The 14,516-nt window shown below is 42.4% G+C and overlaps 2 protein-coding genes across 2 annotated transcripts in view; one reads left to right on the top strand and one right to left on the bottom strand.

Annotated features, from left to right (window-relative positions):
* The window catches only part of LOC103357968 (receptor activity-modifying protein 1-like), a 6,950-nt gene extending 3,669 nt beyond the window's left edge, over positions 1-3,281 (top strand). The window contains exon 3 of the mRNA XM_008282742.1: positions 2,851-3,281. Within this exon, the coding sequence (XP_008280964.1) occupies positions 2,851-3,106 (256 nt within the window). The 3' untranslated portion in view covers positions 3,107-3,281. The remainder of the gene's footprint in view (positions 1-2,850) is intronic.
* A 914-nt stretch (positions 3,282-4,195) lies between these two features.
* On the bottom strand, positions 4,196-7,132 carry LOC103357970 (putative methyltransferase DDB_G0268948). The gene is made up of 6 exons (XM_008282743.1): positions 7,025-7,132; positions 6,754-6,914; positions 6,074-6,287; positions 5,901-6,004; positions 5,332-5,469; positions 4,196-4,964 (listed from the first exon to the last, which is right to left on the bottom strand). The coding sequence occupies exons 1-6, from the start codon at positions 7,130-7,132 to the stop codon at positions 4,874-4,876; spliced, it is 816 nt and encodes a 271-aa protein (XP_008280965.1). The 3' UTR covers positions 4,196-4,873.
* Positions 7,133-14,516: the final 7,384 nt, after the last annotated feature.

Here is a 14,516-nt window from a genome sequence, read left to right on the forward strand (position 1 = left end):
CCAGCTGCTACGATTAAATTAGCGGAGGAATGACGTCGTTTACCGTCACTTACTCTCGATATGTTGCTCTGGGTTTAGCTCGCTCTCTTGTTCCCGTTGCCTTCCAGCCATCACGGCCTCCGTTTTGACTCGCCGCATCGTGACCTTTTTCGTTGGATGTTTTATTGAAACGGCGCCTCGGCGTTCGGTGGCTTCTTCTTTCCCCAAATGCTGGCAGTCGTGGGGACGAGTCAGGATGAAAGGAGGCCCACAGGAGAGGCTGCTGTCAGAACCGTGTGATTTCCCTCCCGGCTCGCTGTCGTCTCCTGGTCCAAGCGCGTAATTGGTGGTGGTGATCTTTGTGTGTGTGTGTGCAGTCGTAACTCGTCGTAAAATTATCCGTGCTTTCAGGGTTTGCAGGTGCGTCACGAAAGCCGACAAAGCTGCTCGTGACAGGGTTTGCCTCCTGGGCGACTTGAAAGGAAATGAGAAAAATATGGAGGCCAATTTGGTAACACGATGGGGATGAAACACGCTATGTAATAAAATAAAGGATTTGTCAGCTGTCGCCTGCCTCGGTTGGGAATGATTTCTTATATGTTTTCTAAATTAAAGAGCTCATATTAGTATTTTTCTGTTACCTTTAAAGTTTAATAACTTTTTTGTGCATGTAAAAAGTCTGCGAACAAACCCAAGCCAAAGGGATTTATTCTCTCCCTTAGTGCTTCAAATACCTAATCTGAGGTCCAGCCTTTTTGTCCGTGACTTATCGACATCACTAGGTAACACATTTGCATAGCAACTGCCTGGTAACCAAAATGAGCAGCTTCCTCACCATTATTTCCTACCTACATCTTCATTATTAAAGATTTTAGATGCGCAGCCAGCACTGCCTCATTTTTGTTGAGCTAGCTGACCAATCAGCTGCTTTTTAGGAATTGGGTATTAAAGAGACAGGAGCGACATCAATGCACAGTTTGTACAATATACTTTTTTTTTTCAACATAAACATACTCTACTAGACCCCTGAAGTAAAACTTTGCAGCTAGCTTTAGCTGTGGTTCATGTTTTCATTAAACTCCAGACGGATGCCACTGGGAGTGAGCAGAATCCTTAAAAGAAGCATCTATGAAGCCCACTTTCCTTAACTGAGGTATCATCCATCCATCCATCCATCCATCCATCCATCCATCCATCCATCCATCCATCCATCCATCCATCCATCCTCTATACACTGCTTTATCCTTTGTAAGGTCAGGACTCGCACTCGCATCCACATGACAGCACATTCTATGTATCAAACTGTGGCTCAGGTGAGATCCAAACAGTGGTAAATATTCAAAAAAATGCAGATTTAAGGTGTCACAGCATGCCATCCAACCCTTGTTAATGGTTTCGTCCAAACCACATTGTCTGCCAAGTAGAACAGAAAAAGCTTTTTCATAGGCATGCATTTAAAAGTCGTTTAAATCCGCTTTATTTAAAAATAAAATGACTGATGTTCTTTTTACAGTCGTGCATAAGTGGAGGTAAACCGTGGTTGAATCTCCGGGATGTTACTTAAGCAAGATCAGAAGTTCTCACTGATACAAAATCTGCATTTATAAAATAAAAACGCCCCATTCTCAGCCGTATTGTACATTTGCAGCACTTTTTTCAACAAATTCTGTGTAATTTTGTCATTTTATTTCCAAAGTAAATTTATTTTCAAGTGTGTTTTTCTCTTGGCGAGATCACACAGCGGCTCAGCCACTGTTATCCAAAGCCAAGTTTTCCCCACAGGTTTAGGAGACGGAACCATCGTTCCTTAGAGACCGGGACTCTTTTCTTCTAGAGGCTCGTTATTTTACTAATTACACACAGTTCTTCGAAGAGAAAATAACCAGTCTCCTTAAAGTTGGATGGAGGGAGGAGATTTATTTATGTATTTCGGTTGTTGAAGTGATTTACAGGGGTCAGACTTTCTGCACAGGTCTCCAGTGATCGTGCTATTAAAATAAATCTTTGTCAATTGGCAAAATGTGACGATTAAAATCTTATATTAAGGAATTCATCAATCCCCAAACCTGCGACTGCCTCAGTGTGGGTGTGAATGCGTCTGCAGACTGATTTCTTCTCCTCAAATGATCTTTTTTAGCTTTAAAACTTCTTTTAAAAACAAACACTTGCCTGAGGACCAAAACCTTTTATTTTTTAGCATTAACATACTTGTAAACCCAAAGTGATCACAACCACAACGACTAAGTCTTCAAGCATTTGAACCCTTTTCCTCTGAACTTAATCCTAATCCTCGGGTTTTTGGAGCTGGAAGAGCTTTTGGTGATGACAATTGAAGCATTAAAAGGTGCAGATGGAAAACCCTGCGGCATTTAAAAACACAGACACGCGACACTCCTGCATGCCAGTCGTGGAATTCACACTTTTATCCAGAGCGGCTTCACGTGGCAACCCTTGCAGCTCAGTTCTATCGGTCTTTTCATAACCAGAAATATTCTTGATTATCTTGCAAATTGGGTGCCTCTCGATGAGTCAAACAAAAGTAAGTTGGACGTACTTTCTGGCAACGTGTGCAGTTAAACGGGAACACAATCTCTTGGTGGACCTCTGTTGGTATGCATCTCCGTTTCTCCTGCCCTCTCCCACCTAGCGGTTATATTTAGCCGCCTTAAGCCCGCTGGTAATTCTAGACACTCCTTTGCCTTTTTTTTCCTACCAACAGGAATCCCCCGCCGCTCAGTCTGGTCCCACGCTGGGAGGACGCTTCAAAGACATCACAAGAGTTGATTTTAATGTTTCTAAAACTCAATATCTCAAAATGGGAAAATGTTCTTTAGAGTTTCACCCGCTGTGCTGATTTGTCGCCCCCTGCAGGATCTACGAGGGTCTAACAAACTGCACCTACCAGGTGGCCTTGAGGATGGACTGCTTCTGGCCCAACCAAATAGTCGACCACTTCTTCATGCAGATTCACCGGACCTACTTCCACGACTGCGCCCTGACGGGCCGGCTCCTCCACGACCCGCCCATCGGCGTCCTCGCCCCGTTCATCGCGGTGCCGGTCCTGGTCACCCTGCTCATGACTGCCCTGGTGGTGTGGAGGAGTAAACGCACCGAGGGACTGCTATAGGGGCAGCTCCGGTGATGGAGTCGCCCCTCAAACCTTGGAGATATATATGGACTCATTTGTGTTGAAATCATATTAGTCACATTTTAATAGGTGAAAAAAAAAAAGCATGTCGTGAAGTATGTTTGACTGCAGGAGACAGGATTGTGAAATAAATGTTCTGTTTGGTATAAAAATAGGGTTTGTCTGTCGTTTCTGATGGATGTGAGGGTGTCATGGTAATAAAGTTCTCAGGGGATTTGGAGGCCATGCATGGTAATTACCATCTGCTCTCATGGCCCTAAACAATCTGCGATCACGTGACGGTAGACACCAGGATGACTTGGGTGGATGATTCGTACAAGTTTCGAGGAGTCGAGAAGATGGAGGAAAGGAAGTTTCAGGAAGATGTCAGGGTGTTTTATTGAGAGACGTTACCATTGGTTTTTAAATGTAAATAGCAAGAAATGAGCAGTTGAACTCGATCATATCATATCCCTGATCAAATCAATATCTGTTAGAGACTCGTGGCTTGCTATGAGGTGCAGATCGGACACTTTCAGTCACAAATAGTACATTCAGTTCAAAGATGTTAAAGTTGACCATGAGGCTGTTGGACTCTCATCCATCGTTCTGGCTCCATCTAGTGTTCATTCTGCAACGCTCCGCTCTCACAGAGGTTCATGAGCCGAACGTGACTTCATTTTATCATCGTTTCACATCCACAGAAGCGGTCTTTTTGATTGAACTTGTCAAAAACAGCAAACAAAAACGAAAGAGTTTGAAATTTTTAGCAAAAGTTGAGGGCTGTGTCTCTCCTAAAGGATTTAAAAAGTCGCTTAGTTGCCTTGACCAGTACTATTCAACTACTGTTCTTAGGCAGCTGCCCCCTGAATCTCTAGAACAGTTGATCTTTTCTTGGAAGAAACATTTAATTAATTTTATGTAAAATCATCAAAATTTCACAACAATTTCCTCTTTGACCATCTCTCACTGGCTTGAAGTTTTTATCACATAAAATATGGATATTTATAAAGATATTAGTGACATGATTGAACGGCAACACCCCAGGAACTACTAAAACTGTCGCCATTATTCATCACTGTGGCATTTATTCAGAATCTGCAATATTGGACAAGCAGTAACAAACAGTCGTGAAAAGTCCCATCTTTGATGACACATTAACAAATAAACCATCCAGAAATCAGCTAATGACATTTTATGTTGTCACAATATCACAAAACAAAACAAGAACTACATTTTAATATAAACTTCTTGGTCACAAAATTGGAAATTAAGTTCTGTTACTTCAACTTTCACGACTGATAGAGCAGGTAGGACTCAGATATTAGTTGATAGCCAGATCCAAATAGTAGTTTTTATTATTTAATCCCAAATAGTACTTGATATAACAATCTAAAACATGACAGATACCATTTGAAACGTCCAGAATTTGTGCAAAAAGTTTCAAGCAAATCAAAAATTGTCAAGCAAAAGGAATCTAATGTTGAGGTGAGAAAACCTATCAACAATTAAGGTGGAGCTAAACACCCTGATGTCGTTCTTTTATTCGTGTCTTTGTGTTGGATTTGCTGCTTTAATTGTGCAGCACTTTGGTTCTGTTGTTTTTAAATCAGTTCATTTGTCTTTTTGACTTTCCAAGAAAGTGCGTCTTCTAGGAATTTCACAACTGACGACCATCACAAACAAAAGTCTAAAGGGCTGATTCACTTCTTTTTAAAGCTACACAGGAACACAAAAACCAAAAAAAAAGGATTCACACCATCAGAACTATGACGGCTTAAACGCCACAAAGTAGTAATAATTGACAACCATCGTGACATCTGTGTCGGGGGAAGATGTTTTCATGGTGGACATCAGCCTGCGAATGGAAGAGACAGAAAGGCTGGTGGATGATGGAGCAAAGACCAAAGAAGAAAACACTTTCAAGAGCAAAACTATCTTCCTTTTTACCTCCATGTAAAAGTTACGACTCAGCACTTCTCCCCCATATATTGTGCTTGGAGGGGCTATTCTGTCCTATCACTGGCAGCCAGGGGGGAATTAATGGTGGCTATATTATCAAAGAAGCCTTCCAGTGTTTGCATTTTCTGATTAATGCCCACGACTGTGACAGATTTTGAGCAGTTTTTGAGGGTGATAAATTCATTTAGGAGGTGATGGTTCAGTGCCAGGCGGGTGGAGGTTAAATATTAGGCTTGTGGATGAGTTGGAGGTGAATATCTCACTTGTTCAGGAAGTCGTGCGAGAGGCGTTCGGCTCCGTCGGGGTCCGCTCGCTTCATTTTCTGGAAGCTGGAGAAGGTCTCCACCATGCCGATGTACCCGTTCAACGGCAAGGTCCTCTTTACCTGCAGTAAGTCAGTCCTGCACACATTTGTGTTGGCTTATTGGATGTAAACCAAGGAGTCTGACATTCAGAACAAGATTTCAGTTTGATGACCCAAAGCTAGTTGACAAACCAAAACTCCCTGGATCTGTACGGTCCTTACTGTATTGGACTACATCATTGCCCAGCTTGTATCTGGGTACTTTATGGTCAGTTTGATGCCATTTTTGTCTCTACAGTCCACCTGCATCTCAAGAATAACGGGTGGAACTGGAAAAGCCAACTTGGTTGAGGTACTGGTGCCTCAACCATTTACACTTTAATTCATTTTTGGGTCATTAACATGCATAAAACATCTTTAAGAACCAAAAGGAAGTCCAGTTGCCTTCTTCATAACAAGTGATTTTTAAAAATGTAATCAATGTTCCTTTACCTATAGAAGAATTAGTACCAAATACTCAGCACATACCACTCTTTGTCTGGATAAGGGATGGACTCAAACATGCCAGCATAGATCTTCCTCGAGCATGATCCTAGATAGGGATCTCTGAAGGGCAGCAGTGCACCGTAGAACTAATGGAAAAAAAAAAATCAATATGAACTGAATATGACAAGATGATAATCGAGTTGTAACGTTCGGACCTCGTTGCAGATGTCGGTGAGAGCTTTGGAGACGTCCCCGTACTCCAGCTCCATGTCCAGGGTGTAGCTCAGGAGGGCCAGGCAGCCTCCGGGCCTCAGGATCCGATCAGCCTCCAGGAGGAACCGCGGGCGGTCGAACCAGTGGGCCGCCGTCATGGACGCCACGAGGTCCACCTCTCCGGACGCAAACGGTAGCTCCTCTGCCGGACACTGCCTGGTAGAGGCAAGTTGGAAAGACCAAAACATGTTGATACCAGCGTTTAACAGCAGCTTTCAGTCGGACTTTTGCAGCTACTGTGGACAGGAAGTGAAGAGGGAGCTTAATTTGCTGCTCTTATTTGGATACCGATAATTATATTTACCTTGCAGCTCTCCCGGAACGCCGCAAACATGTTTTTTAGCTGCATCTTAACCTACATCACACTGCTGTGAACTCATTTTAAACCACAGGAACTCTTGTCAGGTGCTGCATTTAGGGGGTGATTGATGATTTCTCAGAAGTCTTAAAATGAAAAGTGCATTTGGAACAGCGACAAGGAGAAAGAGTCCCAAAAAGATAGTGGAGGATATATTGCACCAGCGCAGACAGCGACTTTATGAAGCCCTCTGATAGGGTTGAATTACAACCCTGGATTGATGAAATAACCTCGATGACACTTCCCCACCTCACCTCACCTCACCTGTAGGAAACATTTGGAGGCTTGCTATTGGTCGACGCCATATCCAGCTGGGCCTGGCTGACGTCTGTTCCAACCACCTCGGTGAAGTATGGAGCCAGAAGCTTGGTCCCTTGGCCCGAACCGCAGCCCACATCCACCGCCAGGTTGTACCGTTTGGTTGCCTGAATGAGGTCCACCGTGACAGATTGGGTGTTCAAGCAGCAACAGAGATTAGAAGCATGACACAGCAAAAATAAAAAATGGAAGCATGATGTTAAAATGCTGAACATACCCTTTTATCCACAGAGCTCATAATCTTGCTGATCAGTTCCTGCGGCGTGACTCTGTACTGCCGGTAAGCGGCTGCATGATCTTTACCTTCGAAGGCACGTACAGCCATATTTCTGCGCCACACTTTCTGCACCCTGTCTGACAGAATACTATGACTCGGCACTCTGAGCTTGGCCTTAACTCACCTCTAAGTTACTCAGTAACTAGCAGGGCTGCAGTGAATGGTCCTGCCCCTTTGTGTAATGTGTAATGATTTATTTTTTATGGTTTAACATGCTGTCTTCTCACCTTAACGCTTGCAGGTAGTTTTTGAGGTGACCTCAGATTTTTTTAAAAATCAAAAAAATCGACATATTCGCAAACTAGAAACAACAAAAAAAGTCTAAATTGAATATTTCAAGAGCAAGTTGTTGAAGCACGAAGACCGTATTCAAACATAATATGTAATAAATGCTGCAGCTTTTCAAATGATTCCATGTTTCTCCACAAAAAAAAATCTTAGTTGCACTTGCATGCAACAACCAGCAGATGGCAGTAAATGTACATATATGTAGTTGCGAAACGTGTGGAAGCTTGGAAATCAACTCCTGTAAGCATCTTCAATAAACATTTGCCGTAATGATCGCCTGATTTAATCTGATTGAAAACAAATGATAAAGAAGCTAAAACGTTACCGGCAGCAGCTTGACCGCCACGAAAATCTGCTAAATCTGACATTTCGCTTCCAAGAAGTGATTTAAGCAGCGAACCTGTCCAACAGTCCCGGGGCACAGATTCGGCCCCCCTACCCCCCACCCTCATGTATTTTCTGCCCAATCAACAAGCATTGATCTTTCCCGTTCGCCTGATCAATATCCATTGTCAGATATGGTTTGCAATCGGGCTTGTGTTAACAAAGCGGGGGGAGGTGGGTGTCCTCAGACAGCACAGGAGCCCCCGGTCCTTAACCCCATCATGTTGCTCCGTGCAGCCCGGCGACGATCAATCAGCTCCGATCAAGCCTGTCAGCAACACCGAATCGGACGTTGTCATCCGCACGTGCATGCGTCGGCCCAGACACGACCGATTCATCACCGGTTTATCAAGTCTTACGACCACAGTTTGCTGCACTAGTCAGTGGACTCAGACGAGCAGCTTCGTGTTTTGCTTTAATATCTGCAGGCACAAGGGGGGGAAAAAAAAAAAAAAACAGCTATGGGAACGCTTCCATCGACTGTGACGAGCCGCGTTGCTAATGCTGCGCTGGGAATTCTCCTGAAAAGCACGGGTAATCCACACTCGGAGGAGAAATTATTACAAATACTGTGTTTAAAATGAGCTTATTCACGAAGGCAGGTGCAGTTGGAGGGAAAAAAAAGAGACTCAAATTTGTACGTAGCAAGTCAGGAATTGTGGGGAAAGATGTCTTCAAAATACATTTCAGTCAAAAAATAAATACCTGCACACTGATTTGTTCTTTCTTCTGACAGTGTGGGGTGAGGGGTAGATGGGTATTGAGTACGAAATCCCGCTTCCCCGTGGAAATCTCAGCAGGTAGAAGCAGCTGTTTGTATGAAATGCACGAATTTAGAAAGAAAAAAAAACAGTCGTGTTTAAAGCCATGCGATGGAGGGGGAGATATGTTGTCGTGGCTTTTGAATGGGTTGCCTGAGTGCTTAAAACACACGCTTTTAAGTAAAGTAGTGTGAAAATCTTCAAGTGAAAAACACCAAAACTGTGGTCCTGGAGGTAGAGAAAGAGTGTTTTTATGGAGAATGTAGGTGATGCTGAATAGACACAGTCGGATTTGTTGTGGAGCTAACCGAGCTAGCGAATGTAAAGGTGGATCGTTGCCAGTTTAATGCCATTTCTGTCATTTAAGAAGCACACGTTTCTCCAAATAAAGCAAAGTCGGGCCTATATTTGCACAGGAATGTCTTTTAACTTGATGTATTATTTGTGCAAAGGCATCTTAGAGCTGTTTTAGATTTATAAAACTACATTATGGAGATAAGGAGGGCCTTATATTCAGAGGAAAAACAAATCCATGAGAAAAAAACGTACATGTTCACCAATAAAGACATAAATTTATGAGAAAAAAACTTGAAAAAATTACATCACTGACGCTCATCATAAACCCTCAGTGGATGATCCAATCAAATTATCCTTTGCAATTAGATTTAAAAATAACGCTCATGTCTTAAGGCCAGAATCATCGATTGTTATGAGCATCCGGAGCAGAAAACCTCGTTCTGATTAAGGTGACGGTGTTTGTGCTTTAAGAACCACAACACAATGGACACAATGGCTGGTTACACACGGGGACAGTTCAAATGGGATTTGTGCTACAAGACAACACAATACAGAAGATCATCAACTTGTGTGTGTGTGTGTGTGTGTGTGTGTGTGTGGCATTCCCTGTTGATGGTGTGATGAGAAGTTTTTTCTTTGTCATAAATTTAAACCTTTCTTGCAAATGTATGAATTTCAGAATTTCAGCAAATCTCAGTTTTCCTCTTGTGAATTTGTGTTTTTGTTGTTGTTTTTTTTTTCTTGTTAATTCACCGCTTTAATTTCAGAAAATATCTAAGATTTTTATTGTGCATTTACAAATTCAATTTTGGAAAGTCTGAGGTTCCCTGGAATTTTTTATTTTATTTTATTTTATTGTAAAAAAAAAAACAAACAAAAAAAAAGCCCTCATAGGTCATTGTATGATCAGAGCCATAACTTAGCGCTTTATATCCACACTATAAAATGCTACCTTTTACAACAGTTTGCACAGTTTAAACTGCATTGTTTTGTTTGTTTGTTTGTTTTTACAACAATTTCCTGTTGTTTTACAAACTGGCCTTGTTTTGTTACCGTTTTTCACTGACAGAATGATAAAAAATCTCAGAAAAAGGAAATTACAATTTACAGTTTGTAAAACAAACAAACAAACAAACAAACAAACAAACAAAAAACAAGAGGCCAAACAGTAAATAAAGTCCACATCAAAAATCTGTATTTCTATCAATGGTAATGAATCATCTTTTACTGCATTTAAATCCACAAAAACTATTTGTGCATGCCAGATATTTGCTGTTATTTAAAGTAAAAAAAAAAAATAAAAAAGTAAATTAAGGATTGTAAGTTGTAAATACTTTAACTTAAAAAAAATAATTTAAAAAATTTAAAATGGTTATTTTACAGTTTAAATTTTTCTAGTAAATCACAGGAACAGAATATTTACATGTTGACTGTATAAACAATAAATAAAATAAAATAAAAATACAATAAAAAAGGCCAAAACTGTGTATAATGTCCACATTATAAATCTTTATTTTTGCAAATAATGGTTTTTTTTCTTTTATTATATGTTACCATATAATCACACATTACTGTATTTAAATCAGCTAAAACCACCATTGTTTTACAGATATTTACTGGTTTTTATTGTTTTTGAACATCACAGTTCTCTACATTTTTTTAATGTGTATTTTTCACTTTTTATTTTTTTATTTTTATTTTTTACAGTTTATTTTACAGTGTAGCTGCAGCAGCATTTCCTCTGTTTTAAAGATGCTATAGCAGACGACTAGTTTGCTTGTCCACATGTCTTCACACACAGTTTTCCAAAGGATTCATGAATCTTTTCTACAAACCAATGCTGTCTTTTTCCATTATAGGAATGAAATCAACTCTTTGCCGATTCTTGAAGAGAGTAAAAAATAGAGTCTTTCCTCCTCCCCCCTCTCCGTACTATCACCGTGGCACCGGGCGTCGTGCCAAAACAGAGCTAGCAATCTCTGGTCGGATATGAAGATCTTAAATCTTCACCCATTAAAACTTCACTGGAGACACTCTGTTTTCCCTCACAGCCAGTTGTAAAGAACAAATATCGCAAGTATCGAGGAGATCTGATTGACTCGGAGGGTGCGTTTTTACAGCCGAGACGGCGGCTTTGAGATGCACTCCGAAGGCTAATCCCGCTCTCTGCGGAGAGAGGTAGGTATTGGCTTTGATGATAGAAATGGATTAAACAGATTACATTAAAGGCCAGTCTAATTGAACCAATCTATCCTGATTCTGCCGCTGTAAGATAAATGATGAGGAGGCCAGATAGTATATATAGGTCGTGTGTTTGTGTGTCTGGGTTTCTCTGTGGACATTTGCAGACTCTCTCGGAAAATACTGCGAGAGCACTTTCTTCTTGTTGAAACCTCTCGGACTGAACTAAAGTACGATCACTTTAAGAGGCATCCAAACTATTTACATGTACAATCCTGTGCTTAAACCAATCGTCTGTTAAATATTGCACAGATGCCACTGAACCACTGAGGTTTGAACTCTACCTAAAGGTGCCCTAAAGGTGTCAGATCCTTCAAATCGAGGAAGGTGGCACCTCTAAGGATCGAATTTGTTTTTCCAGATGCTCATCGGGGTCAAGATCTGGGGGGAATTTGCCAAGTCAGCACCTTGAACTTGGACGTAGCTACCCGTTGGTTTCTGCACTAAGAAAATGAAGCCAGGGTTTTGCTACTTCCTGGTTGACATCTTGGATTTTTGGTGACGCAAAAATCGTCGGAGGGGGGCGGAGCCATAGGAGCAGCGATTGGTCAGACGGATTGAGAGGCGGGCCCTCTCTGCCCGCCCACATTTACCGCCTTCTGCCGACTGTCAATCAAGCCAGCCACTGAACCACTGAGGTCTGAACTCTACCTAAAGGTGTCAGATCCTTCAAATCCAGGAAGGTGGCCCCTCTAAGGATCAGACTTGTTTTTTCAGATGCTCATCGGGGTCAAGATCTGGGGGAATTTGCCAAGTCTTGAACTCTTGGTCCTGTTCATAGACTGTATAAAAGATGGACGTAGCTACCCGTTGGTTTCTGCACTGAGAAAATGAAGCCGGGGTTTTGCTACTTCCTGGTTGACATCTTGGATTTTTGGTGACGCAAAAAGCATCGGAGGGGGGCGGAGCCATAGGAGCAGCGATTGGTCAGACGGATTGAGAGGCGGGCCCTCTCTGCCCCGCCCACATTTACCGCCTTCTGCTGACTGTCAATCAAGCCAGCCACTGAACCACTGAGGTCTGAACTCTACCTAAAGATGTCAGATCCTTCAAATCGAAGAAGGTGGCCCCTCTAAGGATCAGACTTGTTTTTTCAGATGCTCATAGGGGTCAAGATCTGGGGTAATTTGCCAAGTCAGCACCTTGAACTCTTGGTCGTGCTCATAGACTGTATAAAAGATGGATGTAGCTACCCGTTGGTTTCTGCACTGAGAACATGAAGCCAGGGTTTTGCTACTTCCTGGTTGACATCTTGGATTTTTGGTGACGCAAAAAGCATCGGGGGGGGGGGAGCCATCGGAGCAGCGATCGGTCAGACGGATTGAGAGGCGGGCCCTCTCTGCCCCGCCCACATTTGCCGCCTTCTGCCGACTGTCAATCAAGCCAGCCACGCCCCTTGCCCCGCAAAATTTTGACGATTTTTTAGAAATTATTTTCAGATTGGCCACCTGATCTCTGGATTTAACTATGAAAACTAATAAGAAAAAAATCCTGAGCTGTAGGAATGCAGTATTTTGTGATCTGTCTATGGGAGCCAGGGCTTTTTGGAGCCAGCAGCTAGCAGACGTAGGTTTTTGACACTTCCGGGTTGGCTTCATTTTTCAGGGCCGGTTGCTACGTCCATCTTTTATACAGTATTTGGTCGTGCTCCTCAAATCATCCCTGGGCAATGTTTGCAGTCCATCATCAGGGAATACTTGGAGTTTCTTCTCCAGTAGCTGGGATGGGTTAGCCTCCATGTGTGACCCAATTGTCCTTCCTTGAACTACTTTTACGACACCATGAGTTAGTCCTTGTCAAAGCCATGCAGACTCTTAGCCCATTTCCCTACTTCTAACCCACCGACTGATCCCTCGCTGCCTCGTATATCAAAGATCAACCCTATCCCCTTCACCCGCCAGTGGTTTTAACGCTGCGGCTGCTAAATGCATGCGAGTTGTCCTCCATATTTGTCCATTATTTTTTTTGCTTTTATCAACTACAGCCTGCAGGTTTGGTTGATTCCAGCACCTATTTGCGGTTAATCCTCTTTGGTACATCGTTGCTTGTGGGCTGGAAACTGCAGCATTACTCAGTATTCATGTTATTCTTAAGCTTCACCCAAGTAACATTTTCCTCCAAAACATTACTTAGAATTCTTCAACAGGAAAAATAAAAGATTTCAAAAAAAGTGTGTGTGGTGACGAAAAAGATTTGTTTGAACAAAAAGCAACCAAACAGAACCCGCAAAGCGTGCTGCTGGTGTTTCCAGGCAGCTCCTGTCAGAGAGCAAACAAGGGGGAATGACGGGATGAGGGAGGCCTTATGAGGCTGAACCGCTGGGCCCAGGTGTGGCTCAATCAACCGTCAAGCCTCCAATCAGCCTCTGCTGCAGGACAACACAAGAACACCTGGTGGCAAAAAAAGCAAAGTTTTTACAAGTGAATTTTTGGATTAGATACACGGAGCATACACAACGAGATTCACATGACGGAGACGGTCATGCAAAACATGCAAATGATAAACTAAACAGTAAAAATAGTGAAACACAGTAAAAATACAATAAAAATACAAACTCATGCCCACATGTACAAACCTGTCCCCATGTATATATAAGTGCAGAGTGCAGTGAAAATAGAAGTTATTGCACATTTTAGGAGTTAATGTCCATCCATCCATTATCTATACACCGCTTAATCCTCACTAGGGTCACGGGGGGCTGGAGTCCATCCCAGCTGACTCAGGGTGAAGGTAGGGGACACCCTGGACAGGTCACCAGTCTATCACAGGGCTACACTTAGAGACAGACAACCAAGCACACTCACATTTAGACAATTTAGAATCACCAATTAACCTCAGCATGTTTTTGGACCTTGTGGGAGGAAGAACCCGAGACTCCACGCAGAAAGATCCCGGGTGTCCTCACCGGCGACCTTCTAGCTGCAAGGCAATGGTGCTAACCATCGAGATACCCTGCAGCAGGAGTTAATGTCTCTTTTGAAAATGGTTATGTATAATGTAAATATATGGCATGGACACCAGCCAGCACCATAAACTGCTGCTAATGCACAACATGAACTTCGATAGTCGGAGGTTTACTGGAGAAGTTTAATGCACCGTGATGGTCTGGATTCAAAACATTAACAGTCAAAGACATAAAATTAAAACAACGTCCAAGAAAAGGATCATGGAAAACTTAGAACTGCACGATTAAAAAAAACCCCTGAAAAGTCCAAGAGTGATGCTTCAAACAAATCAAATTCTGATCACTTATGTAATTCTAATTACAACAGAAGTCAGCTCTGCACTTTGACACCCGTCTGTCCCTTTGCCTCTTTCTTTAACTTTCAGAAGATCCCCTGTATGTGTGTGTGTCTTTGTGTGTCTTTGTGTGTGTGTGTGTGTACCTGTCTTCTTTCGACAGGGTTAATATTGACGGTGTCCACTTGAAGTGAGCATGATAGGGTGACCTTTCCCTCCAA

Source organism: Stegastes partitus, unplaced genomic scaffold (assembly GCF_000690725.1).
Source record: "Stegastes partitus isolate 25-593 unplaced genomic scaffold, Stegastes_partitus-1.0.2 Scaffold284, whole genome shotgun sequence".
NCBI classification, from domain to species: Eukaryota; Metazoa; Chordata; class Actinopteri; family Pomacentridae; genus Stegastes; species Stegastes partitus.